The sequence below is a fragment of the Vidua macroura genome, chromosome 16 (genome assembly GCF_024509145.1).
Source record: "Vidua macroura isolate BioBank_ID:100142 chromosome 16, ASM2450914v1, whole genome shotgun sequence".
In the NCBI taxonomy this organism is placed as follows: domain Eukaryota; kingdom Metazoa; phylum Chordata; class Aves; order Passeriformes; family Viduidae; genus Vidua; species Vidua macroura.
The window spans coordinates 16811384-16839304 of NC_071586.1; the positions used below are offsets into that span (position 1 = coordinate 16811384).

Consider the following 27921-nt stretch of genomic DNA (forward strand, 5'->3'; position numbering starts at 1 on the left):
GGAGGGCGCGGCACCCCCGCCCGCCGCGCTGACGCCACCGTCCTCGGCTACCGCGGCGCGCCGCCGCCCTGGCCCGGACCCGGCCGCGAGAGCCGGGGTAGGTGCTGCCGGCGGCCCCGCCCTCTTCCGCCCTCGGCTACGCAACTTCCTGGGGGCGTCACCCACAACTGCGCATCCTCTGGTCGGCTCGGGCGCTGAGGCTGCCGGGGGACGCTCTGGCCTGGCCCGGGTGTGAGTAACAGTTACCGCCACCAATGAGCGAGCGCAGTGCGCGGAAGACCCGCCTACGGCGGGGGGATTGTTGTGGTGACGTCAGGGGTGGGGGACGCGGGCGCCCCATTGGCTCAGGTTGGGCCGAGCGCCTGGCGCGGAACGGGTGGGGAGCGGCCCCGGTCCGGGCGGGCCATGGCCAGCACCGGCAGCCCCCTGGTGAGTCCGGGCGCGGGGAGCGGCCCGCGGGCCAGGCGGGCCATGGCCAACACCGGCAGCCCCCTGGTGAGTCTGCCCGGGGCCGCGGCCCTCGGGATGCTGGGGGAATAAGTAGGCCCGGGCGTAAGGGCCGGCCCGTGAGAGGTGGCCGCCCGTGCCCAGCGCTCTGGCGGCGGCGGGGTCGCGGTGGGCTTTCGCGAACGGCCCCGCCTCCTGCGCCCGCTGGAGCAGGGCGGGTGAGCGGGCGCTACCGCTCGTGGGGCCTCTCTTCTCTCTGCTGCTCGCGGTCCTTCTTCCGCCCCCCGGTCCTGGGTCGCCGCGGGTCTCGCGGGGGGGCTCCGTTCTTCCCCGAGCGTGGCCCGTTCGCGGGAGGAGGTGAGGCTGATGGTGAAGGGGCCGCACCGCGGCCTCTCGCGGACCTCCGTTTTCGGTTCCGGTACGGGGCGTTGGCGTGGCTATGCCGGGCCGTCTCCCGACGGGAGGACAGGCGTTGTTGCCTTGTGAGAGCTACCTGTCGCTCTGTAATCGATTTCTTTTCTAGTAGGAACAAACGCGTGAGGAACATCGCAAGGGTCACAGTAGGACGCCGGTTCAAACGCAGTTGTTTACATTAGTCTGACAGCGTAAACTCGGTTTGTGTGCAGTGACATATCTAGAAGATGGAGTTGTAGCTGGTATACAGACGTAGTAATGGTAAATCTTCTTTTGTGTTGTAAGTTATACAGTTAATTTAGTGTAGACATTCCCTCATGAAAAGAAAAATAATTGCCAGCTTTCACTCGTGTTGGCAAAACTACCTGGCAGTGATATGTCCCTTATCCTGGTGTGCATGCTGCTGTGCTTTTGGGTCTTGTGTTCTGTCAGTTGCAAGTTGCCAAGCTTCATTCTGCAGCACTTAAAACCTTTTCATCAGTTGGAATTGGTTAAGGTGGGTTTTCTGTGGAGAATAGCACAGTAGTGTTGATTCTTTACATGCTGTTTCAGTGTGCTCACTTCATACTCAGTGATTTTTTTCATCAGGGTGTTACCCAAAATCATACTTATTCACTGACGATGAGAAGTACTGTGTGACTAGCTCTACAGAGCACATAAATGCTACATCAAGGACTATGAGATAAACCAATTTTTATTATCTTTTTTGAGTTCTTTTTCTCAAAAATACTTGCATTTCTGTTCCTTTTCTATATACACTTTAGGTCCTTGCCCATAAGAAAAACATGCAGAGAGGGGAAAAATTAAGAACGCAACTGATGATTATTTAGGTAAAAATTAGGATATTTTGTCAGGTTAATTCTTTTTAATTCCTTCTCTTCCATTCTATTTAATATTTTCCTGGTCAGGTGAGTGTACTGACAGGCAGTACTAGATACAGGTAGCCCAATTCAGCTAACCTTTTTGTAATTCAGATGTTTTCAAATATGGGAAATCCAGTATTTCTGAGACTGAACAGGTTACTGTTAATGTTTATGTGATGGCATTAATGACATAATGAATTCTGTGATTACTGAATTGTAAATGCATAAGAGGGATTAGGGAGCACAGCTTTGAAAAGAATGTTCTAGCAATTCTCTGCCAATACAGTTTTCTGTATTTTTGTATGCACGGATAATTCCTAAAATGTTCCATTATTTTCTGAAGACGTGACATAAGGAGGGAGTTGTACTTCTAAGAAGGAAAGTATTTTAGTGCAGCTTTAGTTGCAGATTCCAGTGTGGTGTTAGTTATTTGCTGTTAATCTTATTGTGAGTATATTGGGTCTCAAACCAAGAAGTGCCTGTCCTCTCAAAATGAGGAGTCTGGAAGTATGGTAATTAACATCTCCATTTGTAGCAACATCTTCACTAGACTGTTCAGCTGCACTAGCAATTATTAGATTATACCAGTGTTTCTGACCTGATAAAGCCTATAGTGTATCATGGATCTGGCTGAACAAAATTGCTAGATTCTTTTTATTACCCCAGTGGAACTAATATGAACTACACTTTTCAAAGAACTGGGCTCACAGAGCTTACACAGAGTATGTTTTGCATCTATGTTAAGAATTAGATTACACTATGTTAAGAGTTCTGTTTGTAGTTATTTGTAGGTGTAAAACTTCCAGATACATATGTAGGGAAAACCCTTCAAACCTGTCTATTTAATGTTCTCTTCTCCTTGGTTTTCATCATAAAGCCATGACTAGTCTTTATCATTCATGTATGGGCTTTTAACTGGGATAAGTTTTCAGTAAATGTTCTAGGCATCAAATCCCTTACCAAAGCAGGCTGCAGGAATAGAAGATAGTAGAAGACATGGATGTTGAAAAGGTGCTCAAAGGTGGAAAAATCAGAAGTTTTAAGAGGAGCAGTTTTATATGCATTCATATTTCTAACATTAAAAGTTCTTAGAGCTAGTGGAAAGGACATGATCCACAGAATAATCTGAGTATAATAGGGATGTTCTACTGAACAATGATTCTACCGTGTGGGTAGGCTTTATTTATTTTTTTTTTTTAACAAATTTTTCTTTAGGTTATTGATCTATTACAGTGCCAGAACTAAAGTTTAATTTAGCTCTTGGAACTCTACAGGTAGACTACTGTAGCTGGATGTTGTAAGATACCCTGCAGGCTCAAGCTCATTGCACTTTCCTAAAGCAGATCAGTTAGAAGGTGGCATTGCCAGAAACCTTGGAAAGGGATGCTGACTACTGAGGTACTTGCAGGAATTTTTGTACAGAAGGCATGAAACCAGGGGCACAATCACTTTGTTAGACTGAAAAATGTAGTCAAGTGGCAAAGTAATAAAAATAAATTTGGTCTGTGAGTATGTGAAATATTTTAGTAATACCTGTTTTTTAACAGTAAACTTGTATTTATATATATATATATATTTGTCAAGAAAAGCTGTATGGATTGGTGTAGAACTAGCACATTTATGGCATTCATAAAATATGCAAGTGATCTTAATTTAGAAAAGCACTATGTTTGAAAGATAAAATCCTTTTCCAAGTTCCTCATATTGGAGCTTTCCAAAGAATATGTATGATGCCAAGGAATTATTGTTTCTAGTATTTCAAATGGAAAAAACTTTCTTTTCAAGTGGCCAGGTTAGATTATGTATATATAATAAAGAAGGAAAAAAGGGGAAGAAGCAGATTTTCCTCCTTTCCCACTTCCCTTTCTGACATCTTACTTGCAGGTAAGCTTGTGGAAATTTACTGCAGTCTAAAGCACCTGAAAGGACTGGAAACAAAATGCACAAAGCTAGCTATTTGGTCTAGAACCTTATTTCTCACGCCATATGAATTCTCCTCAAAATTGCTGTAGGAAATAAGTGGTTTGCTGTGTGAGTAAATATTGAACTTGAGAATTGATTTCTGCTTTAAAAGATAAGCTGTAAATACTTCACTTGCAAATATTTTATAATTCTTTATGGTGAAAAATTGAAAGGATTAACTTGCTTGGCACATTCTTCTGCAAAAATACTAAATTCAGTGTTTGGTTCTTTAGTAATCGTGCAGGAATTTACAGTTCTTAACTCTGCCATGAATCCTTTTTAGATACACTCCATCTATATACTGCCACCTTGGTGTGTCTGCTTCTCTGTTCTTCACCCCAAGCTGTTCTCTTTGCCTCCTGTAGCTGCTAGCAAGGAACCTGGCATAGGAAGCACTTTTGTGTGGGGGCCTGAGCCCCCATCTATGCTGTGCAGCACCTGATTATCAGTGTGCCTTGTGAGGTAGCTGGTGGTCTATCTTGGGATCTAGACTATTGCGATCACAGATGGCTTTTGTTTTCTTATGAGCCAGCCTAGATCTGTTTATGTGAAATTAATTCTCAGTGGTTTGTTTACATTATGGCTGTTTGGGCCATAGGCTGACTTTAGGTTCTTGGAGATTTTAGTGGTTTCCTGTTTCTGATTTGTTTTGAAATACTAGGCAGTGGAAGGAGGCCTTAAATAGTCTGTCTCTGAAGATGATTGGAACTTAATGCTTTGCTTAGCAGTAGAGGAGGTTAGAGGGTAACTGGCTGATATGCAGGTTCTTATACATCCTTTCATTAGTTTTAATCCCTATCTGATTTTGGAATTAGAATCTTGGAAGTCAGTGGCAAGAAATACCACTGTATATAAAGTAGTCAAATTTAGAGAAAGGCATTTGCATAAACTAAAATTTTGGATCAGCATTACTTGGTACGTGAAAAATTAATTTCTCTAGAAGTGAAAACAGTCTTGTGGATAAAATACCTTTATTCCCTAAAGGTCCAAACAATCAAAATGTAGAGGTGTTCTCTGTGCTTCCAAAGCATTGAGCCTCCTGGCTATATTTTTGCTAATATAATATGAAGCTGATATCCTCATTACTCATTTATGGATGAACTGTGTTATGGATTTACTGCACAAAGCAAGAAATGACAGTAGATGAACAGTACTTCTGTTTGCCACTACTGCAGAGGTACCAGCCATTTTAGGTAAAATAGGGGAAAGCTTGAAGCTTTCAAGGTTTCTCCTTCTTTCATTTGTACAGTCTTTAATCTTGAAATGTATTACCAGGACATGATTTTTAAAGCTGTTTTATTGTCTTTTAAATTATGGTTATTTCTATCAATATATTTTGTTAAGAGATTTTTTGGTGGAAACAGTTTTATGCAGTACTTCAATGAATGCTTACCTTTCAGCATTAGAGAGATTTCAAATGACGCTGGGCATGAAGGTGAGCATAGTTGTTTTGGTGGGTTAGAGCCTAGACTTCTTTAATCAGTTAGCATAGCAGTCTGTCTGGACAAGAACAACAAAAACTCACTCCTTTTATGCAGCTAACTGCTTTTGAAATTTGCATGGTTAATTCATAAAAATGGTCTTTAAACAATAGTTTTTTCACATGGCAACTTCTGAGATCAAAAAACTTCACCATAGATAGATATATGACTTCTGATTCTCTTGCAAAATGAATTTCTGTTAAAATAGTTTTTATAATTGAACTATGATATTTGAATATGTTCATTTAAATGTAATAGTTGGTAACCATTTATGAACCTTGATCAAAGTATAGATTTTGACAAATTGTTTGCTTCAGACTGTTTTGCTGACTGTGAAAGTCAATTTCTTCAAGAGATGTGGTGTTAAAGGGGCAGTTTGTTGGCTTATGTGCTGAATTTTAAATTCTCTACAGTAATCTTTTGCATGTCATTTGATGATGAGGTTTGAAAGAGTGCTGATGCAGCTCTATGCAACATAAATGCAAACCACTGCTACATGAGATCACAAGATTAATGTTTGATGTTAATGCTTTTTAAATATCTACAAATAACTAATACATAGAGTGGGGTTTGTTTGCTGCAGTTTGAAGAAAATTACTTACTATTGTCTTCAAAGAACTCTACAGAAAAGTGTGTCCTGGTTTGTTTTTGGTTTTTTTGGGTTTTTTTTTGTTTGTTTGTTTGTTTGTTTTTTGAGAGAAGTGTTTGCTCTTAGAAGTCATGTTGAACTTCTGTCAAGCTGAAAGTGTGAGCAGAGTACATGTCTTTAAATACCTCCCAATTACTGTGATGTTTTAATATGGCTGTATGTATTTTGGTGTCAAAGTTAACCTGTTAAGTGGGTGAACAGTTTACGAGCTGTGCAATGCATTCAAGTATTTCTGAGACTTGACTTACTGTGAGTTTTGTCCTGTTCATTACATGCTTGATTTTGTGTTACAGTAAAAAGACAGACTGATAGCATCTAGTGACCTTTTCTAATTAACATTTTTTTCTCTTTAGGCTAGTATTTTAATTACTTAAAGGCAATAATAATGTTGGCAGATAGCTGTACTGTTAAATTCTTGAGATTATCTGACAAACTTCTAAGCATATTCAAAGTGCATATAAAGAGAAACTGGCACACAATGGAGTTTCATTAGTCAGTATATTGTTTCTCTCTATACAGATACATGTACAATTGGTTAATAGAAAGAGGATGCTGTTAGTCACTTAGCAGAAAGTCTGACAATCCATTTTTAGAGAGACATCCAGAGCATAAACTAGACATGAGCATATAAGGTCTGAGAACTGATGTTTACTGCAGTTTATGAAAGCACACTATCTATTATTGCTCTGGGTTTTCTTCACTGAGGGTACTTCACTCTGGTGCAGCAGCAGGATTTATGAAAGGAAAACTGGTGTTAAATATTGATAGGGATCACACAATAATCATTACACTTCCTGCAAACAGCTCCTGTATGGGATTGGTATTTATTGGTGCAAACTGTACTGTGCTCTCTGCACTGAAATGTGAGGCATTTAGTTGGATTTTGTTACTCTGAGTCAGTGGGTTTGTATCTTCAGTTTCTTGTACCTCAACTACACTGCTTTTGCCTGCTGACTCATTTTAGGTACTGTGAGGCATAGTTTGAGGACATATATTCAGGCCCATATATAAGTATCTGACCTGATCAGTTGCTTTTTTCTTTTGGAATATGCTGGAGCTCTCAGGGTATGTTACATTGTAACCTTTGAACTGGAGACTGTCACAACTAGGTATTGGGGAACATAGAGAAGGTTAACATTTTAATTGTGGGATATGAGGGAGGAGGAGGCCAGTGGAAAAGCTGTGTGTAGTATCTGTTAATCATCCCTTTATCCCTTCTGATGCTCTTTTTCAGATATGAGATGTGTGTCACATGCAGTTGGTGCATTTTTGTCAACCGTCTGAAACACCAGTGTGCCATGAAAAGAATGTATTAAATATAACTGCTTAGCTTTTAGCTTTTTCACTTTAACACTCTAGGTTGTCAATGTTTAAATTTTAAGCAATACAAAATAAATTTCACTTACAGAACTTTCAGCTTACATGACAAGGTCAAAACAGTTTACAAAACAGCTCAGGCCAGACCTGTCTCACTTAAACAGCCTTTAGCAGAATCTTGGGTTGTGCCAATCTTCTAGCTTGTAGTCTCATTAGCATTATTTATAATCAAAACAAATGTACCAGTTGAAGTTTAAAGGTCATGTTGCTTTATGTAAAAAATACTTTCTGTTACCAAGGTCTGCTTCCAAAAAAATTAGCTTTATACATCGTTATATGGAAGAGGTTTTGTGATCATGTCTTAATGCAGCTTGAGATTCCGTAATAGTCAGCAGTCAGACTCTGTGTTATCAGACAGCTAAGAGGTCAGGATCCTGTTCATACTGATTTTCTTTGTAATAGATCTTGTTAGTAGAATTTCAGCAGTAGCAAAGATGTTCTCAGTCATCTTCATTGTTCAATATCCTGTGACTTAGTACAGAAGTGAAGGATATTGGAAGCTTTAGAAGCTCAGTCTCTAAATTTTTTGGGGTTTTTTGCTGCTGTCAGTGTTGATAGAATGGTCTCAGGAAAATACTCTTGCAGATTTTGTGGTGGGGAAACAGCTAGTGGAGATGCAGTTGTGGTTGTAGTTGCTTTAGAGAAATGTGATATGTGTTTGATGCATACAAATACATTAACAATTGCAGTGATAGTGCTGTTGTCAAAATGCTAAATTGCAAAGGGAAAAGGTATGAGTCCTTTTGGGCGGCGGGGAGGAAAGGAAAAATGTGATCCTATCTAGTCGGCTTTTTGCATTGATTCCAGTTTACTTAAAGTTTATTTCTACTGCTTGCAGACAAGTGGGGAAGAGAACAGTATTAGTACTTACTTCATGTATAAATAGAAGGAATCCTGTTTCTGGTTATTTAATGAAAACTACTTCATGGAGATTTTGAAATGACTGTTAATCTATAATGCCACACATATTCAGCAGATTTGTTATTTTTTTCCTTGAAAGGTTTTCAAACTCAATTATGTTGCATTTAGAATGAAACTAATTCTATATGAAAGCAAATGAAAAGGAGAACTCTTAAGGGTTTGGGAAAGTAGTGTTGGAGACTAGTTCTTAAAGAGATAGAATTACTAGATCAGTGTTTATCAGTATGGTCCATGGTGATACATGACATGCAATAGGTCAGTCTGTTGTTACCATGTGAGGATCTGTGCTTTCACTGGCTGCCAGCTGAGAAATGTTGATAATTGCTAGAAGGAGAGCATCCTCAAGCTTCTGAGAATTGCAGATGCAGTTTAGAACATTTTAAATTTCAGTTACTGACTTCATATCGCACTAAAAAAAATGTCTGCATCTGGCAGAAGAAAGATCTTAAGTCTGATTTTTACAAAAGAGTATGGTGTAGGGTTACATCAGATAAGCTGGCCTGTATTCTGTCTTAGGCATATGTGAAAACCTATATGAAGAGGCATATATGGTTTCTGCATACTTTTTTTTTTTGAGCCTTTCAAAATAAAACTGAGAAGGTAAATAATACAGGAAAAAGTACTAAAGAAGAATATATGGAGTGTGAAAGGGCAAATGTAGGAATTACCTTTTTCAGTAGATGTTGAGGTGCAGACCTAGTTGCGTAGTTCTGTCATTTCTTAGGTAACTGATCCTTTTAAATCTATTGCATGTTCCTCTGTCCTCCTTGTTCCTAATCTTGACTTTCCTTTGAGAAAGTCAGGGGACTAATTGATGTTATACTCTGGCCGAAAATAACCTTCTTTTCTTACCAAGTCCATTACTCCTGTCTCTTCCCTCAGGATTTTTCTGTACTTGATATTCATTGTGACTTAGTTTCAGCTACTGTGTAACGAAACACACTGCATCCAGCACCTTTTCCCCCCCTTTCTCACAGTGCTCTGATGCTTTTGTGGTGGATGTTTTTCTTGTTTGCTTTTCCAAGGTGATCTTGCTAGCTGTGGAATCTAATCAGACCCCCCACCCCTGCAATGCTACTGCTTTATTTTCCTGTAAAACCTCATTTATGACTGGAGCCAGTTCATAATTTAGATCCCGATATTTAATCTGTGTGTGTGTTTTATTTACTGTATTTCATTTAATGGGATGGTTTTTATACTGTCATCGCTTCAGTTGCTGAGCACTCATGCTTGTGTCAGTCTTGCTGCAGTCTTGATGGGAAAGGGTACAATCTGTTTTTAATTCTAGCTAGTGTGTATCTTTAGACACACTCTGCTGTGTGAGTAGCTGTCTGAAGGAGAGGTGATTCATCTGGGATATGAAAATTCTGGGGACAGTAGTTACTCTGCAGAAGGTGTCAGCTAAAATATATGTATATAAGGCATAAAAAGAACTGTGACCTACAGCACATACACTTTAATGTGTATATGCATAATAATAGTATCAGTTTTAGCAGTAAATAAAGGCAGCTTTTCTCTACTGCACAGAGCACAGCCAAGTGAGGAATCGCTTATTTGGGAGCTAGGTTCCTTAAGACCATGTGCATGAGTGAGTGCCAGTCCAATACCGTTCCAAGGTGATTTCTGACAAAAATGCAGAAAACTGTTTAAAATTGAAATTCATGAGGTAAAAATATTCTTTTTGTGAGAAGTAATTTTTAATTTGGTAACATGATGTATGTTACAGACTCTCTGACATGGTTGTACAATACATGTGTTTTGAGATTAGGTGATTTTCATTAAGTCATAGTTTCATTCTGCTGGATGTATGTTAGACTACTGAGATTTAAAAAATGGTGTTAACTTTCTTAAATATTTCCTCTGTTTACATACTTTTTTTTTTTTTTTTTTTTTTTTTTTTTTGTCAGCAGTAGTTTAGCAGAGCTCTCCTATTTGTTTATGTTTTCTGGCCAGTTTCAAGTAAAACATCAGAAGCAGTCCCTGACAGACTAATTGTGGTGTATTACCAAAAGGGGCAGAAAGCAACCTCACAAGGTTCCTTGAGCTTACTTATGGAAAATTGATAAAAGGGTACCAAATGACAATTTGCTTTGTATATTACATTAGTTAGTTTTAGGAGTGTGTCTTCTTGTATTTGCTGTTTTCTGGGCTATGTCTGTTCTTTTTGTTTTGCACTTGGGTTGTCTTTATGTGGCCATATGTACAATTTAAGTAGTGCAATCTCCCTTGTGTTGCTGATTATTAAACCCTCCACCTGATCTGCCTTTTTATGGTATGTCCTTCCCCAATGTGTACTAAAGAGGAATACTACCAGAGAAAGTGAAATTCTGAGTAAAAAATTAAGAATGTGTCCTTTGTCTCCATTAAAGTTTTCATGTGTTCATTTAGAGTTCATTGTAACTTGGATCTCTGAACTAATGGTACTGGTACATAAAATGTTTATTGTATGACTAGAAATTTAAGGTCATGTTATTCATAGGAGAAGATGCCATGAAATTTGATAACTTTGTGTTAGGAGCATTTTTTTGAGTTTAAAAAAAGCATTCTTGAATTAAAATGTTCAGACGTTTGACCTATGGCTATATGACAGCATGACCTAAAAAGAGTTATTTAGCAAATTGTTGCCATTTCCAACATAAATACTAAAGAGATTTTTTTTTTTATGATAACCCTTTCAAAGAAGAATTTTTATGATCCTGGTATGGAAATAAAGTACAGTTGTGCATGGTAATTATGTCAGGTATGGGAATAATAGTTTAATTTTCTCTTTTCAGTATGATGCTGTTCCAATCCAGTCAAGCGTGGTCTTATGCTCCTGTTCATCCCCTTCAATGGTGAGGAACCAAGCAGATTCCAGCACTCCTGTCATTTCCGCTTGTGGCAGCAGACAGGGATCTAACATGGAGGGCACAGCACCTGAATCAAGATCTAATTCAAACTCCTTGCAGCAGCATACAGGACAGCAGCCTCCGCAGCCTCGAAAGAAACGACCTGATGACTTCAAATTTGGGAAAATTCTTGGTGAAGGATCTTTTTCAACGGTAACTTTACTTTTCATAAGAAGTGACATATCTTAGATAAACTTGAAAATTTTTTGTGTTAGATTGATGGGATTGAAATGTGGAGAGAATAGCTTGAAGAGTAAATGAATAGGATATAGTAGGTTTAAGCTTAACTATTAAAATTGTCACCCTAAATATGGGTAGTGATTTTTTTTTTTTAAGCTCCTCTTAAATTGATCAAAAGTCCTGTTGTATCCTAATTACTTGATGCTTGGATGTTTAATCAACATTGCTTTCTAATGTAAGTGTGATAGCCATAGTAGGTTATGTAAAAAGTTTGATTTAAAGGATTGGAACTGGTCTAGGAGCTTGTGGTAAAAACTATGTGATGTCCTGTCTATGGCAGGAGGTACTGCCAGATGCTTTCAAAAGAAAGAGCACTGATACTTCTCCAGTATTCTTACTCAGCCCCTGGTCCTTGAGGATTTAGTGAGTCACAGTCAGTATGTTTGTGTTCAGTAGCCTTAAATGGTTTGTTTCTCACATCCACAGCATTGCACAAAAATGAATTACTTAAGTGTTACCTTAATGAATCCATGAAGCATTTAATACTTTCATTTGATGGTTTGGTACGTTCCCAGTTGTAAGACAATAATACTTCTGTATCTTTTTCATATGCTTGTTGTATACAATTTTTGGTTGTAGGTCTCTAAAGGTTGGGGTTTTCTGGTTCTTCCAGTACAGCCTACTGCAGTGTTTAGGATGCAGGCCTCTAGTACTCGTCAAGAGTAATTTGTGCTCAGAGACGTAGTTTGCATAATTTGCAGGTTTCCCTAAAGCATCCAAGAGAATTGTGGTGGTTTGGGTATACCAGGACACTTTGCTTCAGTAGTACACTTTTCATTTCTGCTTTTGGTCTCTGAAAGTTAATGCCATGTTCCATGTAGGTAGAGAAATTCATAGGGCTTAGCCCAGACTCTGAATAAACTTTGTCCAGCACCCTGCTACCTGTCTTCCTGGATGGGAGCACAACCTTCTGATGAATTAACTTCAGAGTATTTGTTCTGTGTGGCATGTATCTTTGTCGTCATCAAAACGTCTTGTTAAAAAGCATATAATTTGTTCATATTAAATACGGTTGTAGACTCAGAGATCTGACTGTACCCCCCAAGATCCTCACCAATATTCTAACTAAAAAGTATTTATCTCAAAAAATAGGTGCCCTCATATTACCGTATATCCAATGACAGCTCCAGATGAAAAAAAATATTTTCTTCAAGGTCATGATGAATATATTCCATTTTCTTGGACTTCCGTGAAGCTACCACAAGCTCTTACCTAATGCCAGGGCTGCATTTTAAATTCAACAGAGATACACATGATGTGGCTTCAGAGTTTTTCTTCAGAGCACTCTCCAGTTGTGTGGGATCTTCTTCTGCAGCTGCAACTTCTTGGACCCATGCCTGATATAAACAAACACACAAATACAGGGCCTTCTACTTGTTGTTCTGCTCTTTTAAACTAATGAGAATCTACTTGCTTTGTAGACAGCTTCAGGCTTCTTTCAGAATAATATCTGTTATTGGTGCAAAAATTGTAATTCTCATGATTGAGGGAGCATGTTGTGTAGCTCACCCCCTTCAAAATGGTGGGTACATATATATTCCACCTTGGTTTTGTCTCCACCTATAAATGAGGCATTAAAAACAGGATCTCTAAGGAAGTATCACTGTCTGACCAAAACCAGTTCTTAAATGCAGATTTAATCTCTAGCAGCCTGAAGTATTTGTTTAAGTTTAGAGTGGGGCTTGGTCATGATGTATGTCAGGTATGTTGGCAGTTATTTGTAGCTTTGTAGCCTCTGAAGGTTCTCTGCTTTACCTATCTCCCCTTCCTCTTCCCTTCCTTTGATTTCGGATGTTTAACTACATTTCTGAATTTACAATTTACACATTTACAAGTTCTGTGAATGCTTTTGTTTTTCTGTTAGTTTTATGGCTTTTTTTTTTTTAAGCTATCCAGTTAATGTCTAATTTCTTCCTATAGAATTTACATTCCTTATTGATATTACTTCTTCCCATAGGGTGGATAAGATTCAGGCCCCTGATAACAGAGACATTGTATTAATATGTACCTCTGAGGGGTTTGTTGGTTGGTTGGTTTTTGTGCATATCTACTGTGGCTTTCTGGATTATTAGTTAAGAGGAAATTAAGACGTATGCTCAGATTTGATTGGTGAGGAAGGAGCTTGAAGGGTATAAAGTACTCCTGCTATCAGGTAAGCGCTCAGTGTACTTAGAACACAGCTGTTCAATATCAGTGTGTGTGGGTAATACCTGTGAAATACAATGGTAAAAAATTAGATACAGTGGAGGACTGGAAGAGAGTCAGTCTTTAGCTTAATTTGCCAAGATGTATTTTCATCTGTGTCAGCCAATCCTTTCTGCCATCTGAGTATGGTCTCTGTGTATATGGGGTTTTATTTAATAACTGTCTTTTAAACTGACCTGCATTCAGAAGCTTTCATGATAGATATGGTTGATGAAACCTAGTTACAAAAATTAGAAAAGTTAATAACATTCTCATTCAGCTGCACATCTTATCTAGTGTCACACGTGTACACAGAAGGATCTCAAAAATTCATTTTGCAGAGAGGCAGATGTTAACAGACTGGTTGTTTGTAACGTTTCTAATAGAAATTTTCATTGATCAAATACTGTAAATGTCAATGTGTTTTTAGGAGATGAAATTTTAAAGAAAGTTAAGGCTGCCTATTACTACTGAACTGAGGTCAATTTTCTAGTACTAAAGAGTGCAACTGCATGCACTTCTTCCATCTGAAGAAATGCCTTATTTAGATTTCCTAAATACCTAACATTTAGCATCAGGTGTGTGTAGTAACATTTTGGACTACTCTGTTATAACTGATTTTGCACGGGATTAGAAGCAAGCCTGGTGCAGTGATTAAAAAAAATAGTACGAAGTTGAGATTTTAGCAAGGTGTTGAAATGCATATAAACTTAAAATGAGAAAAACAAAGAACTGTACAATAACCTTGTAACTTACAAGGTTATTGGTTGAATTCATGCAAGAAGACTTTTCAGATTGACTCTAAAATTGCCTTTTATAGAGTTCTGTCTTAAAACTGAGCCTTGTGTTCCTCCAAAAGCATTTCTCTTTAAAAATGTAAACCTGCTTGCCTGAAATTTCATCCCTTGCTTCTACTAATTGGAGGTCTTCTGTTCCTTTTATTTAAATATTTTTCTTAACAAACTGTAAATAGTTGAAAGTTCTGTCTCACTTCTTACTTTGGCTCGTTTGGATAAAATTTGCCTTTCAATCTTTGCCATCTGTATTAAGGAAAGTACTATGACAATTATTTTTACAAGTATTCCTCAGTGTACTTGCTGCTTTTTATTTCCCCCTTTAAGAAAATTTGGCAGTTTACTTTGACTTAAGTTACAATCTTCAGAATTCTGGAAAAAAAAAAATTTGGTATTTACACTCTTACATGTATAAGTCTTTTGGCAAAACAAGCATTGGTTGGCTGAACTGAGTTTCTGCAGAAGTCTTGCTGAAGCCAGCATAATATGAACACATGCTTAAATATTTTGCTGTGTTCCAAATACCTACTGGAAGGTCAATGTTAGTGCATGTCTTTAGTGGCCAGTTACAATATGCTTTCTTTCCTCTGGCAACAGGTTGTCTTGGCTCGAGAATTGGCAAGTTCTAGAGAATATGCCAGTAAGTATTGACTCCTTTAACATGAACTTTTTGAAAATGTAGTATCAATGTAGTCTAGTTACAAAACATCTGTTGAAGGAACAGAATTAGTGGTTTCATGTTAATTAAATGTAACCAAAAAACTCCAAAACAAGATGGGCTTAATTTACTTGAACCTCTTGCATTTTTACTCTCTTTTTTCATTAAGTTAAAATTCTAGAAAAACGTCATATCATAAAAGAAAACAAGGTACCATATGTGACACGAGAGAGAGATGTAATGTCCCGTCTGGATCACCCTTTTTTTGTGAAACTGTACTTCACCTTTCAGGATGATGAAAAGCTATGTATCCTTTGCATATTAAAACTTGCTGTAACACTTTCTTAAATGTAATAACAATGCCCAGTTTTGATTCCTTGAAACATGGTCTAACGGAAATGATGGAAGTAACTTGAGGTATTCAAAATATCTTAATGTATGTGATGCAATTTTTGTAGTCATGCTTTTAACAGAAACTAAGCAGATAGAATTAGTAGGTCCTCTCAAAGAGAAGAGTAAGTGTCTTGTGGGACAGGGGGGAGCAATTAAACAAATTGTCCATGTGGTAAAGGTTGAAGGGTGACTTGTAACAATCCAAGTTTAAAAATAATTTTAAAATTCTAAATTGGGTTGGAGGGGGGAGGTGGGTTATATGAGAAATGTTTTATTCCTCAGAAATGTTTTATTCCTGATGTATATATATATATTTGTGTGTATATCCATCTATCTATCTGTAGTAAAACACAGTAATTCCTGCATTTAAAATGGGGGTAGCCAGCTATATTTCCTACTAGTTTCATTTCTACAATTAGAGCTATTATTAAAATATTTTATGTAAAGATGAAAGTGCTTATAGAATAATGTGAATCATCTGTTTGAGCTGCTGTTTTCCCAGCTTTCTCTAGCAGTAATTGTGAAGTGCAGTTTCATCCTGGAAGCTCACTGCTTGGCAGTTGGCTTTTTTTTTTTTTTTTTTTTGTGAAGAAAATGTTAATTATGTGAACTTCCTCTTAAACCTCCTGCTTGGAATTGGCTGTGCCAAGCATAAAGGTATAGATCAGTGTATTTCTGGGGTGAGTAAGTAGTTTTCTGGTTTTCACAAAAGCTGCTAATAGTGCTGGCAAGCCCTATATATCATACAGTATGAGCTCACGGGGCCTCTTCTGTAGTGTAAACACTTGCTCTGGTACTTTCTAGGTGATGGGACAATTTTTAACTTCTATCAGTTATTACTGTAAATAACTCTGAGGGCAATTTTGTATGCCATTTAAATTAATTATCCAGGTCACTCTCTGGGAAAACTATGACACTAACCCTTTATGTAGTTTTTGCTATGCTAAGTAATTTGGACCCATGTCCTAGGTTGTTGATATATTTTAGAAATTGCTTGGGCTTGCTACTTGTAGAGTTTCAAGTTAACCAACTTCTTCCCTGTTGTTAATGTATTTTTAGTAGTATTCTTCTCTTTGGAATAAGATTGTGGGGATTTTTGTTTTTGAGTGGCTTAGAGATAAACCTTAACTAAGTTACATTCAGATTTTGGACTTAGCTATGCCAAAAACGGAGAGCTGCTAAAGTATATACGCAAAATTGGCTCATTTGATGAGACCTGTACAAGGTTTTATACTGCTGAAATTGTATCAGCCCTGGAGTATTTGCATGGCAAAGGAATCATTCACAGGTAATACAAAGTTGAGACAGACATGCAGTTGATCATGTAAGCGGTGGGTGTTTTCCTAAAAATGTTCTTTGTGAAGCTAAAAGCAAAGTTAGATTTTGTGAAAAGCTAAAGAGCACAAATTGCATTTGATCAGCCCTAGCACAGTTAACATCAGTAGTTAAACATGGCAAAGTTGAGGAGGAGAGCCAATCACTGTTATACCAACTGCTGGAGCAGGAAAAAGTAAAGAAACCTTCTGGCCTTGAATCAACATTACCAAAAGCTTGACTTTCAAGCTTCATCAGTTGACCTGAAAACCAGAAACTGACTTTTTGTTTAACTACTTTTTTTCCTGTGCTGTTATATAGCAAAAGTAACTAGAATTCTTTTTGTGTGGCTTAATGTGTACTATATAATCAAATGAAATTAATCTATATCAGTTTTCACTGAATGAACAATTTCCACAGAGCTGCACAGTAATTAGGTAAGTGGTGAAATTAACGAAGTTTTGAGTAGTACTTTCGAAGTTGTTCTTGATGTAAGATACTGTTTGGATAGTCATGTTTTGTCATTCATGTTTATTAAATAAAGTTTTAAGTGCTAGACATCTGAGCTGCAGAACTTCTTATTGGGTAAGAAATCTATTGTGTTTAGGTTACCAAGCAGTTGTCATGGGACACTAGATACTAGTTGGCAGACTGATTATAATTCTGATACCATTATTTCTTTCAGTTATTACAAAAACAGTTTTTCCTTTTAAATACAAGTTTTTGTGAAATAATTTGAATCTAAGGGGGATGGATGTGGAGCATACTGAAAGTGTAATATTTTCTACAGGGGCAGGGGGGAAGTTCAAGAACTCCCAATTTCACTTTGATTTTACAGTTCCTGTGTTTAGGCTGAGAGGATGCTTATTAAATTAATGTGGCATGATCTTCAGTGTTACTAAGCCTGTATCGGAAACCTCATATTGGAGAAGAGTTGCTTTATACTGGTTTTTATATGAAGGACCCTACAAGGAGCTCAAAAGAAAACAGTAAAATTGTGCAATTGGAGAACTTAGTATGAAGTTTATGAGGACACAGCTCTAGCAATGCCTGAAAACTCTTGGGATTTTTTGCTGCCTGAAGAAATAGGACATGAGATAGAACCACTTTAACATGTCAGGTTACCCCAGAAAATTTATTACAGATCTCTCTCGATGTATTTAGATATCTAGCTATAGATCAATAATCCAGTATTAATGAAGGTATAGAATATATTATGTAAACAGTATATATGAAGTGTGTATAGAGTACAATATATCTACATACATATGTATCTTAAAAAAGCCCTACACAGAACTGTTAAAAGGGTCCATTCCATTCACGTACTTTCTACTTCTCTCGTAGGACAGGTACAAGAAAATCAATAGGATTTTTATGGCTTGTTGCTCTCTGTGGTAGATTCCAGACTTTAAACTGTACAACTCATACTTTTCCATAGTAGGGGGCTTTAATCTGAAGAAAATAGTGCTGCACAGTGATTGACAGAAACAGCTTTCAGTTTTTTCTGTTTTTTTCTTACTGGTCAAACAAAACACCTCCCATCCTCCTAGATTTCTTTATGAGCATTCAAAGATCCGGAAGTATGTAGGTTGTTTTTTGGATCAGCTAAGGAAACTTGATGCAAAGGCATATCGTATCAGTGTAACTGAATGCTCTTAAGTTTTTTCTAATGCACCACTTGACATCTAACTGTGTACTGCTATCTAGTGTGTTTGTGATACTGTGAAGTCTGATTTTATTCAGAATTGGAGGCTGTGTCTGTGCAAATGATAGGCATGCATTTGAAATGCAAATTATGCATGGAGGTGATCTACTTAGTTGGGGCTGGCTTTGCCAGTGTTTGACTAACTTGGGTTTTGCATTGAGGAAACAGACGTAGAAAATCTTAATGCCATATCAATCTGTCAGATGTTATTTAAATTAAGGCTTTGGAGTGGAGGGGCCTGGGGTTTTGTGTGTGTGTGTGAGGTGGGGTTTTTGTTGGGATTTGTTTGGGGTTTTTGTTTGTTTTGTTTTTTTAAATTTTTGAACATGTGACATACACAGTAGCATAGTTTTGAGATGGTTATTTACATGATGTTTTAAAAAAGTTAACGGATTTAACAAAATCTGTTAGTCTGCAGGTTGACAGCTACATGTTAGAGAAGTTGTTGTAACAATGTTTATAGAATGTTTATAGAATGTTGTAACAATGTTTATATGCATCATTTATTATAGCATTATGTACCTAAGTCACTAGACAGTTTTTCAACTTTAATTTGTATGCTGTTTGAGTATAAAAATCTGTCTTTTCCAGGGACCTTAAGCCAGAGAACATCTTATTAAATGAAGATATGCACATTCAAATAACAGACTTTGGAACAGCAAAAGTATTATCTGCAGATAGCAGACAAGGTTTGCCATTATTCATTATGTGACACCAATAATTATAGCAAGTGATCCTTTGAAAATGTGTATGTGTTGTATTTATCAGATTGTAACCTTCCAATGTCATTACCTCACCTAAATCACTGAAAGATCTTGAAAGTTTTGACTGTCACTACTTAGATTATATCAGAGGAGGTAGTATTTGGTGTAGTGGAATACCAGCTAGATTACCAAATAGACTGGGAAGTTGAACTACTTGAGATTACTTAGTTTTCATTTACAAGACAAGAATACAAACAAGTAAGTACCATGGCTCACCTGATACAGTAAATTTTAACTCTTGCCTACATGTTTAACTCCAGAGGCTGAAAGAATTGTGCAAATGTGAAGGTTGTAGAATTAATGTGTCTGCAGTTGTTACTAATAGCTTGTAAATAGATGCTGCAAACAATGCCTGAAAAAAGCACTAGGCTGAACTGAATTCAATTGACACTTTTTTCTTAACTGTAGCAAACTTGTGTTGGTAGATTTTATAACTAAGTACCTAAATGCCTATCTTCTTGAACCAAATAGGTGTCACTGAGATTGATTTGTTTCTTCCAAGCAGGTTTTGTGGATAGGTAGAGAAGTTAAATTCTCATAGGTTCTTTGCAGCATTATGTAACTTGCAGTGGAATGCTTTTTGGGTTTTGTTTTGTTGTTTTTTTTTTAACTGGCTGGTGACAGGGGAGGAAGGGGAATATTGGCTTATGCATAAGTATGTGTTTGCTTATTTCTTTCTATTTCCTTAACAGCACGGGCAAACTCATTTGTAGGGACAGCACAGTATGTTTCTCCAGAACTGCTGACAGAGAAATCTGCCTGTAAAAGGTGAGGGCTCTGTATTCCAGAACTTTACTGACTCTGTCAGGAAACTGTCAAATGGGGAGGAGTGGATAAATCAAGCAAGCAACCTCAGTATTTTAAAGAAAGAAGATGCTCGAGTATTTTAAGAGAGTTTGAAAATTCTTTTCTTATTAAATATTGCTTCTTGTCTAAGAGCTGGTTTCCTCAGCTCATCTACTTTTTTGAGTTTTACTAACAGGATTAGGTGTTGTTGGAGAAGGAGGTGTGTAAGGTGAAGTTGGATTTCTCACTCATAAATAAATCAGAAAAATCTATTATCCAAGTAATATAATAATTTTAATTCTATTTTATATCAGATTGCTCAAACATGGTATTTCCTGCTGTAGGAAAAACAGAATGTCACATGCTGTTCAGTTAAGGAGAGGGCTGCAGCTTTCTTTGACTTGTATTTAGATCAACTTGCAGTTATCTTTCCTAAACTGTATTTAAGATTTGCAACATTTTAAAGCTCATCTCTCTGCCTGGTATGAGTGATGCCCTTAAGAAATTTCTGGACTCATTAAAATTGCTTGTTGATGGTATCCTACTGAATGTGTATATCTATTCTACCGCAGTCATGGAAGAGTAAGCTAGTCACTGACAAATCACAGGTTAAAAGGATCATTTATGTGAATAGGTGTAGTAATTTGTGCTAGCATTTCTTGAAGTGATAAGAGATACTATCAGACTTTTCACATCTTCTTTTAGTGAAGAGCTTTTGACTGTTTTGGCTAATGGAAAGACTTAATTAGAATATCATCTCCTTTTAGAAGTTGCATAATGCTTTACCTGTTCAGAAAACTCTTAATTTGAGTAGTTTTAAGTCTTTGTTAGTATTTTAGTTTTCCCATGAGGATTTTGAAGCTTTAATCAAATCTGTGGGTAGCTTACCTCGAGGTAAAATAAGTTAAAAGTGTTCTTTCAGGCCAACACACTAAAGCTTTCCTTTACCCACCGCACTAGAACATAGCTTTCCCTCACCATTGTCGCCTGTCTGTTTGTGTCTTAAGAAAAGCTTTAAAGTGAAAAAGGCAAAAAAACCATATTGTAATATAGTCTCTTTTTTTTAATCAAATATTTAGTGGGAAGTATTTTAACGCTGAAGGGGCACATACTGAATTAAGCTGGATGCATCTTTGAATCACCATGTGGATAATCAGTATTCTTTTCAAAGTCATTACTTACCCTATTATTTTGACTAAGAATTCACCTGTCTGCCACTTGTGCTTGGAGTCAGTTTTTGTGGGACTGTTACTCTACAGTTTTTTCTTTTGAGTTGTCATGCTAGCCTACTCTTCTGTCAAGGGCTGAAGTAAAAATATTGTAGAAGATATACAAAGCAGGTTTGTCCACTGGCTTCATGCTATGTTTTAAGTAGCAGAAGGTTAAGAATTTTTCTTTTTAGATTTCATTTTAAAGATTTATTTTACAAAAAAGATTCTGTGTTTTTTCCTCTTTGTTTTGAAGCTCTGACCTCTGGGCTCTGGGATGCATAATATATCAACTTGTAGCTGGATTGCCTCCATTTAGAGCTGGGTAAGAGATTTGAGCTAATTATTTACATGTGGATCATAAATATATTGCCTCTGATTGGATTTCTACCTTACTACCAGTTCTGAAGTATTACCATTATGCAGAGCTGGTATTAATGTCATTGCTTTTATTTGACCTTTTTGATGTCATTAAGTTGCTTAGACAGCTATAACTAGAGTTCCTGAGAGAGAGATTCCTTAAGCTATCCTAGAATTTCACATGTAATTTGTGCCATGATGGTAACTATATAACTGTGTGAGAAGAGGTTTATAAGGCATATCCTCAACACTTTGTTGAGTCATTTGAGCTTTTGTTGTTATTGCTTAAGTATCTGGTCCTTACAGGATCATAATACCCCTTCATCCTAGGAAGATTTATGGGAATGTAACTTGACATGTAGATTTTTTGTTTAATATTTGTCTGCTTTATTCAGGTTAAGGTGAAAGAACCATGGAGAGCTAGTAACAAGAGTTAATATTTTTCTCTTCTGCAGAAATGAATATCTTATATTCCAGAAGATAATAAAGTTGGAATATGATTTCCCAGAAAAATTTTTTCCCAAGGCAAAAGACCTTGTGGAAAAGCTATTGGTAAATATTTGTGCTTTTCTTATTGAATGTAGTATGCTTGTCTTGGTGGTTTTTTTTTTGGTTTTTTTTTTTTTGGTTTTTTTTTTTTTTTTTTGTTTTGTTTTTTTTTGGGTTTTTTTTGGTTTGTTTTTTTTTTTTTAATAACTGACCAAGTACCTAAATGCCTAACTTCTTGAACCAAAAGGTATCACTGAAATTGATTTGTCATTAAATGCTTTGATGACATTGGAAAACATTCAGCTTATGTAGTTCTCTTTTCTGTAAGTTTCTATGCACTCTTGCAAATCTTATAATATGAACATCTGTGAGCATTATTGACTGTGTAGGGTACTGTCTTGTAAATCAACCTCTGTTATTAAACATCACTTTATTTATTTTTTTAAATCTGAATTCTAACAAGAATTGTTAGAAGGACAAGGAATGTCTTTCTGTGAAATGGAAGCAAACAATTTTAGATACTGTGCATTACAAAGAGAAATTAAGATTCAAATACTTAGGCTTACATAATTCTCAGATTAATTGGTTTTGAGTTGTATAAGGGATCATTTAGTTGAAAACAGCGTCCTGTACATCACAGGCAGATATATTCATTACAATATAAATCCAGTTGCCTTGCATTTTAGCATGCACTTAGCATGTCTCAGTAGTATCAGCCTAACAATTACTGTGCCTGTGAAGGTTTGACAAGTAGGAAAAAAAAGTAATTCTGTTCCATCAGTGAGATTATAGTCACGACACTCAAGTGAACATGCAGAGAACATTTTAGGTGTTATAAGATTTTTAAAGTTCAATAATCTATCATATTAGCAGGGGATGGGGAGGAAACACTAACCTTTGTGGATGATGATAAATACAACTTAAAGCTTTCCTGGGTCCAAGACCAGTTCTATGGCCAAGCCAGCATCTCCTGAATGGTGAACCTGGTTGTATCCTGAGAGTTGTGTCATTTTAAGGTGCTTGAGAGGCTGATGTTTAACACACTGTAGTTTCCACAGCTTCTTGCATCACTAGAATGTGATGGTGGACTAAATTTAAATTAGGTGTGCTTCATCAGGCCTTCTTGGTATGTTTGTTTCAGTCTTTATGAAGAAGCAAAGCCAAAAAATTGTGTCGACCTAAATAAGTGCTCCTGTCCTTAGATCTGTGAGCTGATCAAATACAAAATGTTGCTGACAAGACATACTGACAAATAACATCTTGTATTATAAACAACCTCCTTATATTATAGATACATATGCTTAGGGCAGGGGGACAAACTGGTTTTATGTTTTCACATGGTGCTTTGCAAATGTGAATAATGCTTGCCCTTTGTCATTATTTTATGCAGCTTAACTTAATTTTAATTTGCTTAGGTTCTAGATGCTACCAACCGATTAGGTTGTGAAGAAATGGGAGGATATGGGCCTCTTAAGGCTCACCCCTTCTTCGAATCCATTGTGTGGGAGAACCTACATCTTCAGACACCCCCTAAACTTACAGCGTATTTACCTGCTATGTCAGAGGATGATGAAGACTGTTATGGAAATGTATGTTTGTCTACTGCTGTATTCAGCTCTGACGCTGCCTGAGACTTCCATTATAGTATAAATATTGAATATTAATATAAATACTAATATAAATATTTTTACTGAAACTATGGATTAGTTATATTTTAATGAAGATTTTAATTATTAAGAATGTAATAAATATTGCTGGTTAAATTTTTACTTAAATCAGCAGTTGTTTTCTGATAAAGTGATTATTTTGAAAAAACAAGACTGGCTTGCTTTTGATCAATCATACTTTTTTGCATAAATGCCTGCTGATCTATAGGGAATAGGCTGAGGTTTGTCCCAAAAGCAAAATAAACTAAAGCACGTTTAAATTAAAAGCCACAGTTTAGTGCAAAATAAGCCTTTTAATAAAAGATATTTAATTACTTCATTTTGTTTCCTCCTTTAGTATGACAATCTCCTGAGTCAGTTCGGTTGCATGCAAGTTTCTAGTTCTGCCTCTTCCCATTCACTGTCTGCTGCAGAGACAAGTACACCACAGACATCAGGAGGAAATATTGAACAGTATATTCATGATCTTGACAACAATTCCTTTGAGCTGGATTTACAGTTTTCTGAAGACGAAAAGAGGTTACTTCTGGCAAAACAAGCTGGTGGAAATCCTTGGTAGGATCTTTGAATGTAGCTAAATAACTTGCACAGCAATAAAGAATCCTGGAAAATAAGTGCTTTTGATTCGAATTAATATTTGTCAATCTTAGTATTTTCAAGTAAACAATTAGCAACTAGATTTTTCTTGGCTTCTATTTTTAAAGCAATAGCAGCAAAACCCTAATATTATATTTCTAAAATTTACAAGGTCTAGAAGATGATGTGGAGTATGTTTATAAGATAGGCAGAATGATGCTATCCAGTGCTGCGGAGTCTTCGCTCTACAGTCCTAGAACTAGAAAAGGTTCCTCCTTTTTTAAAGATGCCATAAGTTGTTGGAGTTTTTTGCATGATAATATTCTGTGGATATCTAACCAAAATACCTCCAGACTATGTGACAGCATTTCTTTTCACTCTTTAGAGAAGTCTCTCATGTGTGAATTTTTGTCATTGTTTGTGTTTCTTGGGGGTGGAAGGGGGGTGCTAAGGGGTTTTTTTTTTGGGGGGGGGGGGTTGGTTTTTTTGGTTGTGGGGTTTTTTTTTGTGTGTGTGGGGTTTTTTTTGTTGTTGGTTGGTTTGTTTGGGGTTTATTTTTATCTTGTTTATTTTTTGTTCCTGTTTTGTTAATTTTTTGTTTTGGTTTTTTGTTTTGGTTTGGGTTCTTCTGTTTGGTTTTGGTTTTGTTTGGTTGGTTTTTTTACCCTCTGTCAAATTTTAGAAAAAACTCACTGGTCTGGGCTAAGGAAGAGTCCAAAACTCACATACTAAAGTTGTTCAGGACTCTCGTGGAAAAGGACATGCTAGGGAGTGACATGAAAAACTGCTTGATCATTATAGCTGTTTCTGTGAAAGAATTATTTCTGGAGTAATAGTTATTTTTCTTTTTCTAAGGCATCAGTTTGTAGAAAATAACTTAATCCTAAAAATGGGTCCAGTGGACAAAAGAAAGGTAAGGGCTTTTCTTAATTTCCTGTAACAAGATCGAGCTGTCAAATTTTTGTACAACTGCAGCATAGATAAGCAGTCTATTTTAAAGCTTCCTTGCTTAAACAATTTGTCACCTATAAACAAGTTATTTTTAAAAATTCAGTGTTTTCTTGTGAGTAGATTGGATTTTTTTTTTTTGATTTAGTGATGTGCTCTTGATTTCTTGGAAAAGCCTAAATTGATCTGCTTTTGATGCTTTCATTTTGAGATTGTAGCAAATGAGTATTTGCTTGTTCTCCTCCTCCCAATCTGATATAATCTAATAAACACTCTTTCTTGATGCATGTCTGAATGTGGCTTGAACCAAAAACACCAAAAAAAGTTACCAACGTTGTTCTCAACTGTGCTTTTTTTCCTGGATCTTTGTGCCTTTATCCTGAAAGAGGCAGAGGTGGTGTTTGAACAGCTTTAAGTGTTAATTTCAGCAGTTTACAGATAAGCAAGGATAGTCTGCATCAGCTTTAGCAGAAGGAAGGTTCTCTTTCATCTAAGTTACTACCTGCTTCTTTGTAGTCTTTTCTACAAAATCATGACTATTGACTTCTTTAAGAAATAGATTCTGCTTCACTCTGTGCTGCTAGGTGTTTCAGGTTTTGCTAGAACTTGAAGTTACTTTCCTAAAATAGTACTTCTGTTTCGCTACGTAGTAGAATAATGCACTGCAACACCCTGAAAAAGGAGAGAGGTCAAATAGGTAAAGTAAAATTAAAGACACCCCCTCTCCCACCAAAACTCAAATATACCATCCTAGCAATGAGCTGGTTTTATCCTGCCTCTGTTGTTCAGTTCAGAGATGTGTAAATTTAAATTTTTAATTCCCTCATGGTTTGTTTGTGTTTTTTGGTTTGGTTTGGTTGGTTTGTGTTGTTGTTTTTTGTTTTTTTTTTTTTTTTTTTTTTTTTTTTTTTTTTTTTTTTGTCGTGGTTGTTTTTTGTTTCTTTCTTTTGTGGGTTTGTTTTTGGGTTTTTTTTTGTTTGTTTGTTTGTTTTGTTTTTTTTTTTGTTTTGTTTTTTTGCATTGCTGCTTCTACTTTTCTTGTTAGGGATTGTTTGCACGTCGGCGCCAATTGCTGCTTACAGAAGGGCCTCACCTGTATTATGTGGATCCTGTCAACAAAGTTCTAAAAGGAGAAATTCCATGGTCTTTAGAGTTGCGTCCAGAAGCCAAGAATTTTAAGACATTTTTTGTTCACACGGTAAGTTTATTTTCTGAATTTTCTTTGTAAATTGGCTTGGGCAATTTCTGTAAGTTATCAAAAAGATTTTTCTGGAGAAAGTATAATTGCTTAGATACAAAATTTCATAGTCCTAATTTAAAGCAAAACTAAACAAAAACCTGAACAAAGTCAACCAACAAAAACTTAAAATCCACACCCGCAAACAAAATTGAATAATAATAAAACAAAAATCACACAAAATGTCGCTCTGACATACACATTTATCACAAAAATGCAACTGTATTTTTATTATTAGTGTTTAAATAAACCATAAGTGGATTTTGGGCTTTGAAGGATGTTCTTAAGGACTTAACATTTAGCCCTCCTTGTATGTAGTGAATCATGAGAGGTGTATAATATTGTCAGTTGACTGCTTAAAAATATTCAGGTGCCAGATGTATGGGTAATCAGTAATATATAATGTCATATAGCTGTAATTGAATTTAACTTTAGGAAAGTCAATGAGCTAATTCTGAATAGTTATTTTATTGGTAGGTGCAGAATTACTACTGCTTTTTGGTTAAACAATGTTTGGAATAATCATTAAAATGTTGTTCACTTATAGCCAAACAGGACATATTACCTGATGGACCCAAGTGGGAATGCTCATAAATGGTGCAAAAAGATACATGAAGTTTGGCGGCACAGATACCACCAGAATGCTGCAAAATAGTAAAGCTCATCCAAAATTTCCCAGTTTCCCTACTTGCTGCTAGAACTCCGTGTGCAGCCGATCAGAGGAATCTTTTCAACCCACCTATTACCATCTCAAGGGGAAGCATACGTCTGAAATGTTCTTGGGGGTTTTTTTTTTGATGTTTTTTTTTGCTTTTGTTTTTGGTTTTTTGTTTTTGGTTTTCTTCTTTGTTTGGTTTTTTTTTGTTTGTTTGTTTTTCGGGGTTTTTTTGGTTGTTCATTTGTGTGGTTTTTTGGGTTTTGTTTTTTTTGGGGGGGGGGTTGGTTTTTTTTGGGGGGGGGGTTAAGAAGAAAAAAAAGGAAGAAAAGCAAAAACCTAATGGAATTCAGGGTTGCTTTGCTCGCTCTTTGTGCTTCTGTTGAGGCTTCCATATGCATATCATTGCTGTGAAGATCTTGCTTTTGTGCATTTCAGTTCTGTTTCTGCTGCAGACTAGTGGATAGACCTTGCATTACCAGCTTCAGTTAAGATGAATTAAAAGCAATCCACACGCACACATGCCGAATCATGGACCAGCCTTGCATTTTATGGGGCTGGAGTTTTCTGTGACTCTCAGATTATCATTAAACTGTGTTTCATCAGGGAGCTTTTATATGCCTCTCCTAAGTACCACCTCTTTGTTTTCTCTTCCTTTCCTCACAGTCCCCCAGCTTATTGGCATATGGCATTTATAGCCAGGTTGGTTGCACCCTTGTGTAATTCCTAACATAGTTCTGGTTGCAGGGTTTGTGTGGTACTGTAGTAATTATGTGAATGAATCAGATGTATTTGTCTGGCAGACAGGCTCCAATGGTAAAGGTTTTGAGAGAGTAAAATGCTGAACATAGCACTGAAATTTCCAAAATTGAAATGTTGGCTTCTGAAGCATTTTAAACATGAAGTTTAAATTTTAATATAAGTAATATGTGTGTTTAATC

General features: G+C 36.8%; 1 protein-coding gene across 16 annotated transcripts; it reads left to right on the top strand.

Moving 5' to 3' along the window:
* The first annotated feature begins 36 nt into the window (after nt 1–36).
* Nucleotides 37–26999, top strand: PDPK1 (3-phosphoinositide dependent protein kinase 1). Of its 16 annotated transcripts, none has more exons than XM_053991637.1 (15): nt 141–231; nt 971–1122; nt 10889–11155; nt 14818–14860; nt 15048–15185; nt 16415–16559; nt 18882–18979; nt 19747–19822; nt 21305–21373; nt 21864–21960; nt 23313–23486; nt 23902–24119; nt 24996–25053; nt 26134–26286; nt 26873–26999. In XM_053991637.1, exons 2-15 carry the CDS (start codon nt 1120–1122, stop codon nt 26978–26980), a joined length of 1647 nt encoding a protein of 548 aa, XP_053847612.1. In that variant the 5' UTR covers nt 141–231; nt 971–1119; the 3' UTR covers nt 26981–26999. The 16 variants fall into 16 exon arrangements, with proteins under 16 accessions (XP_053847623.1, XP_053847612.1, XP_053847621.1 ...); XM_053991646.1 differs by lacking the exon at nt 971–1122 and having other exon boundaries at nt 10889–10948; nt 11066–11155; XM_053991639.1 differs by having other exon boundaries at nt 170–231; nt 974–1122.
* The last annotated feature ends 922 nt before the right edge of the window (nt 27000–27921 follow it).

Coding starts and splice junctions, on each gene's coding strand:
- PDPK1 (XM_053991634.1), top strand. CDS start 406: ATGGCCAGCACCGGCAGCCCCCTGGTGAGTCCGGGCGCGGGGAGCGGC. Junction 16,560..18,881: donor GGCAAAGGAATCATTCACAG/GTAATACAAAGT, acceptor TGTCTTTTCCAG/GGACCTTAAGCCAGAGAACA. Junction 21,961..23,312: donor ACCTTGTGGAAAAGCTATTG/GTAAATATTTGT, acceptor TAATTTGCTTAG/GTTCTAGATGCTACCAACCG.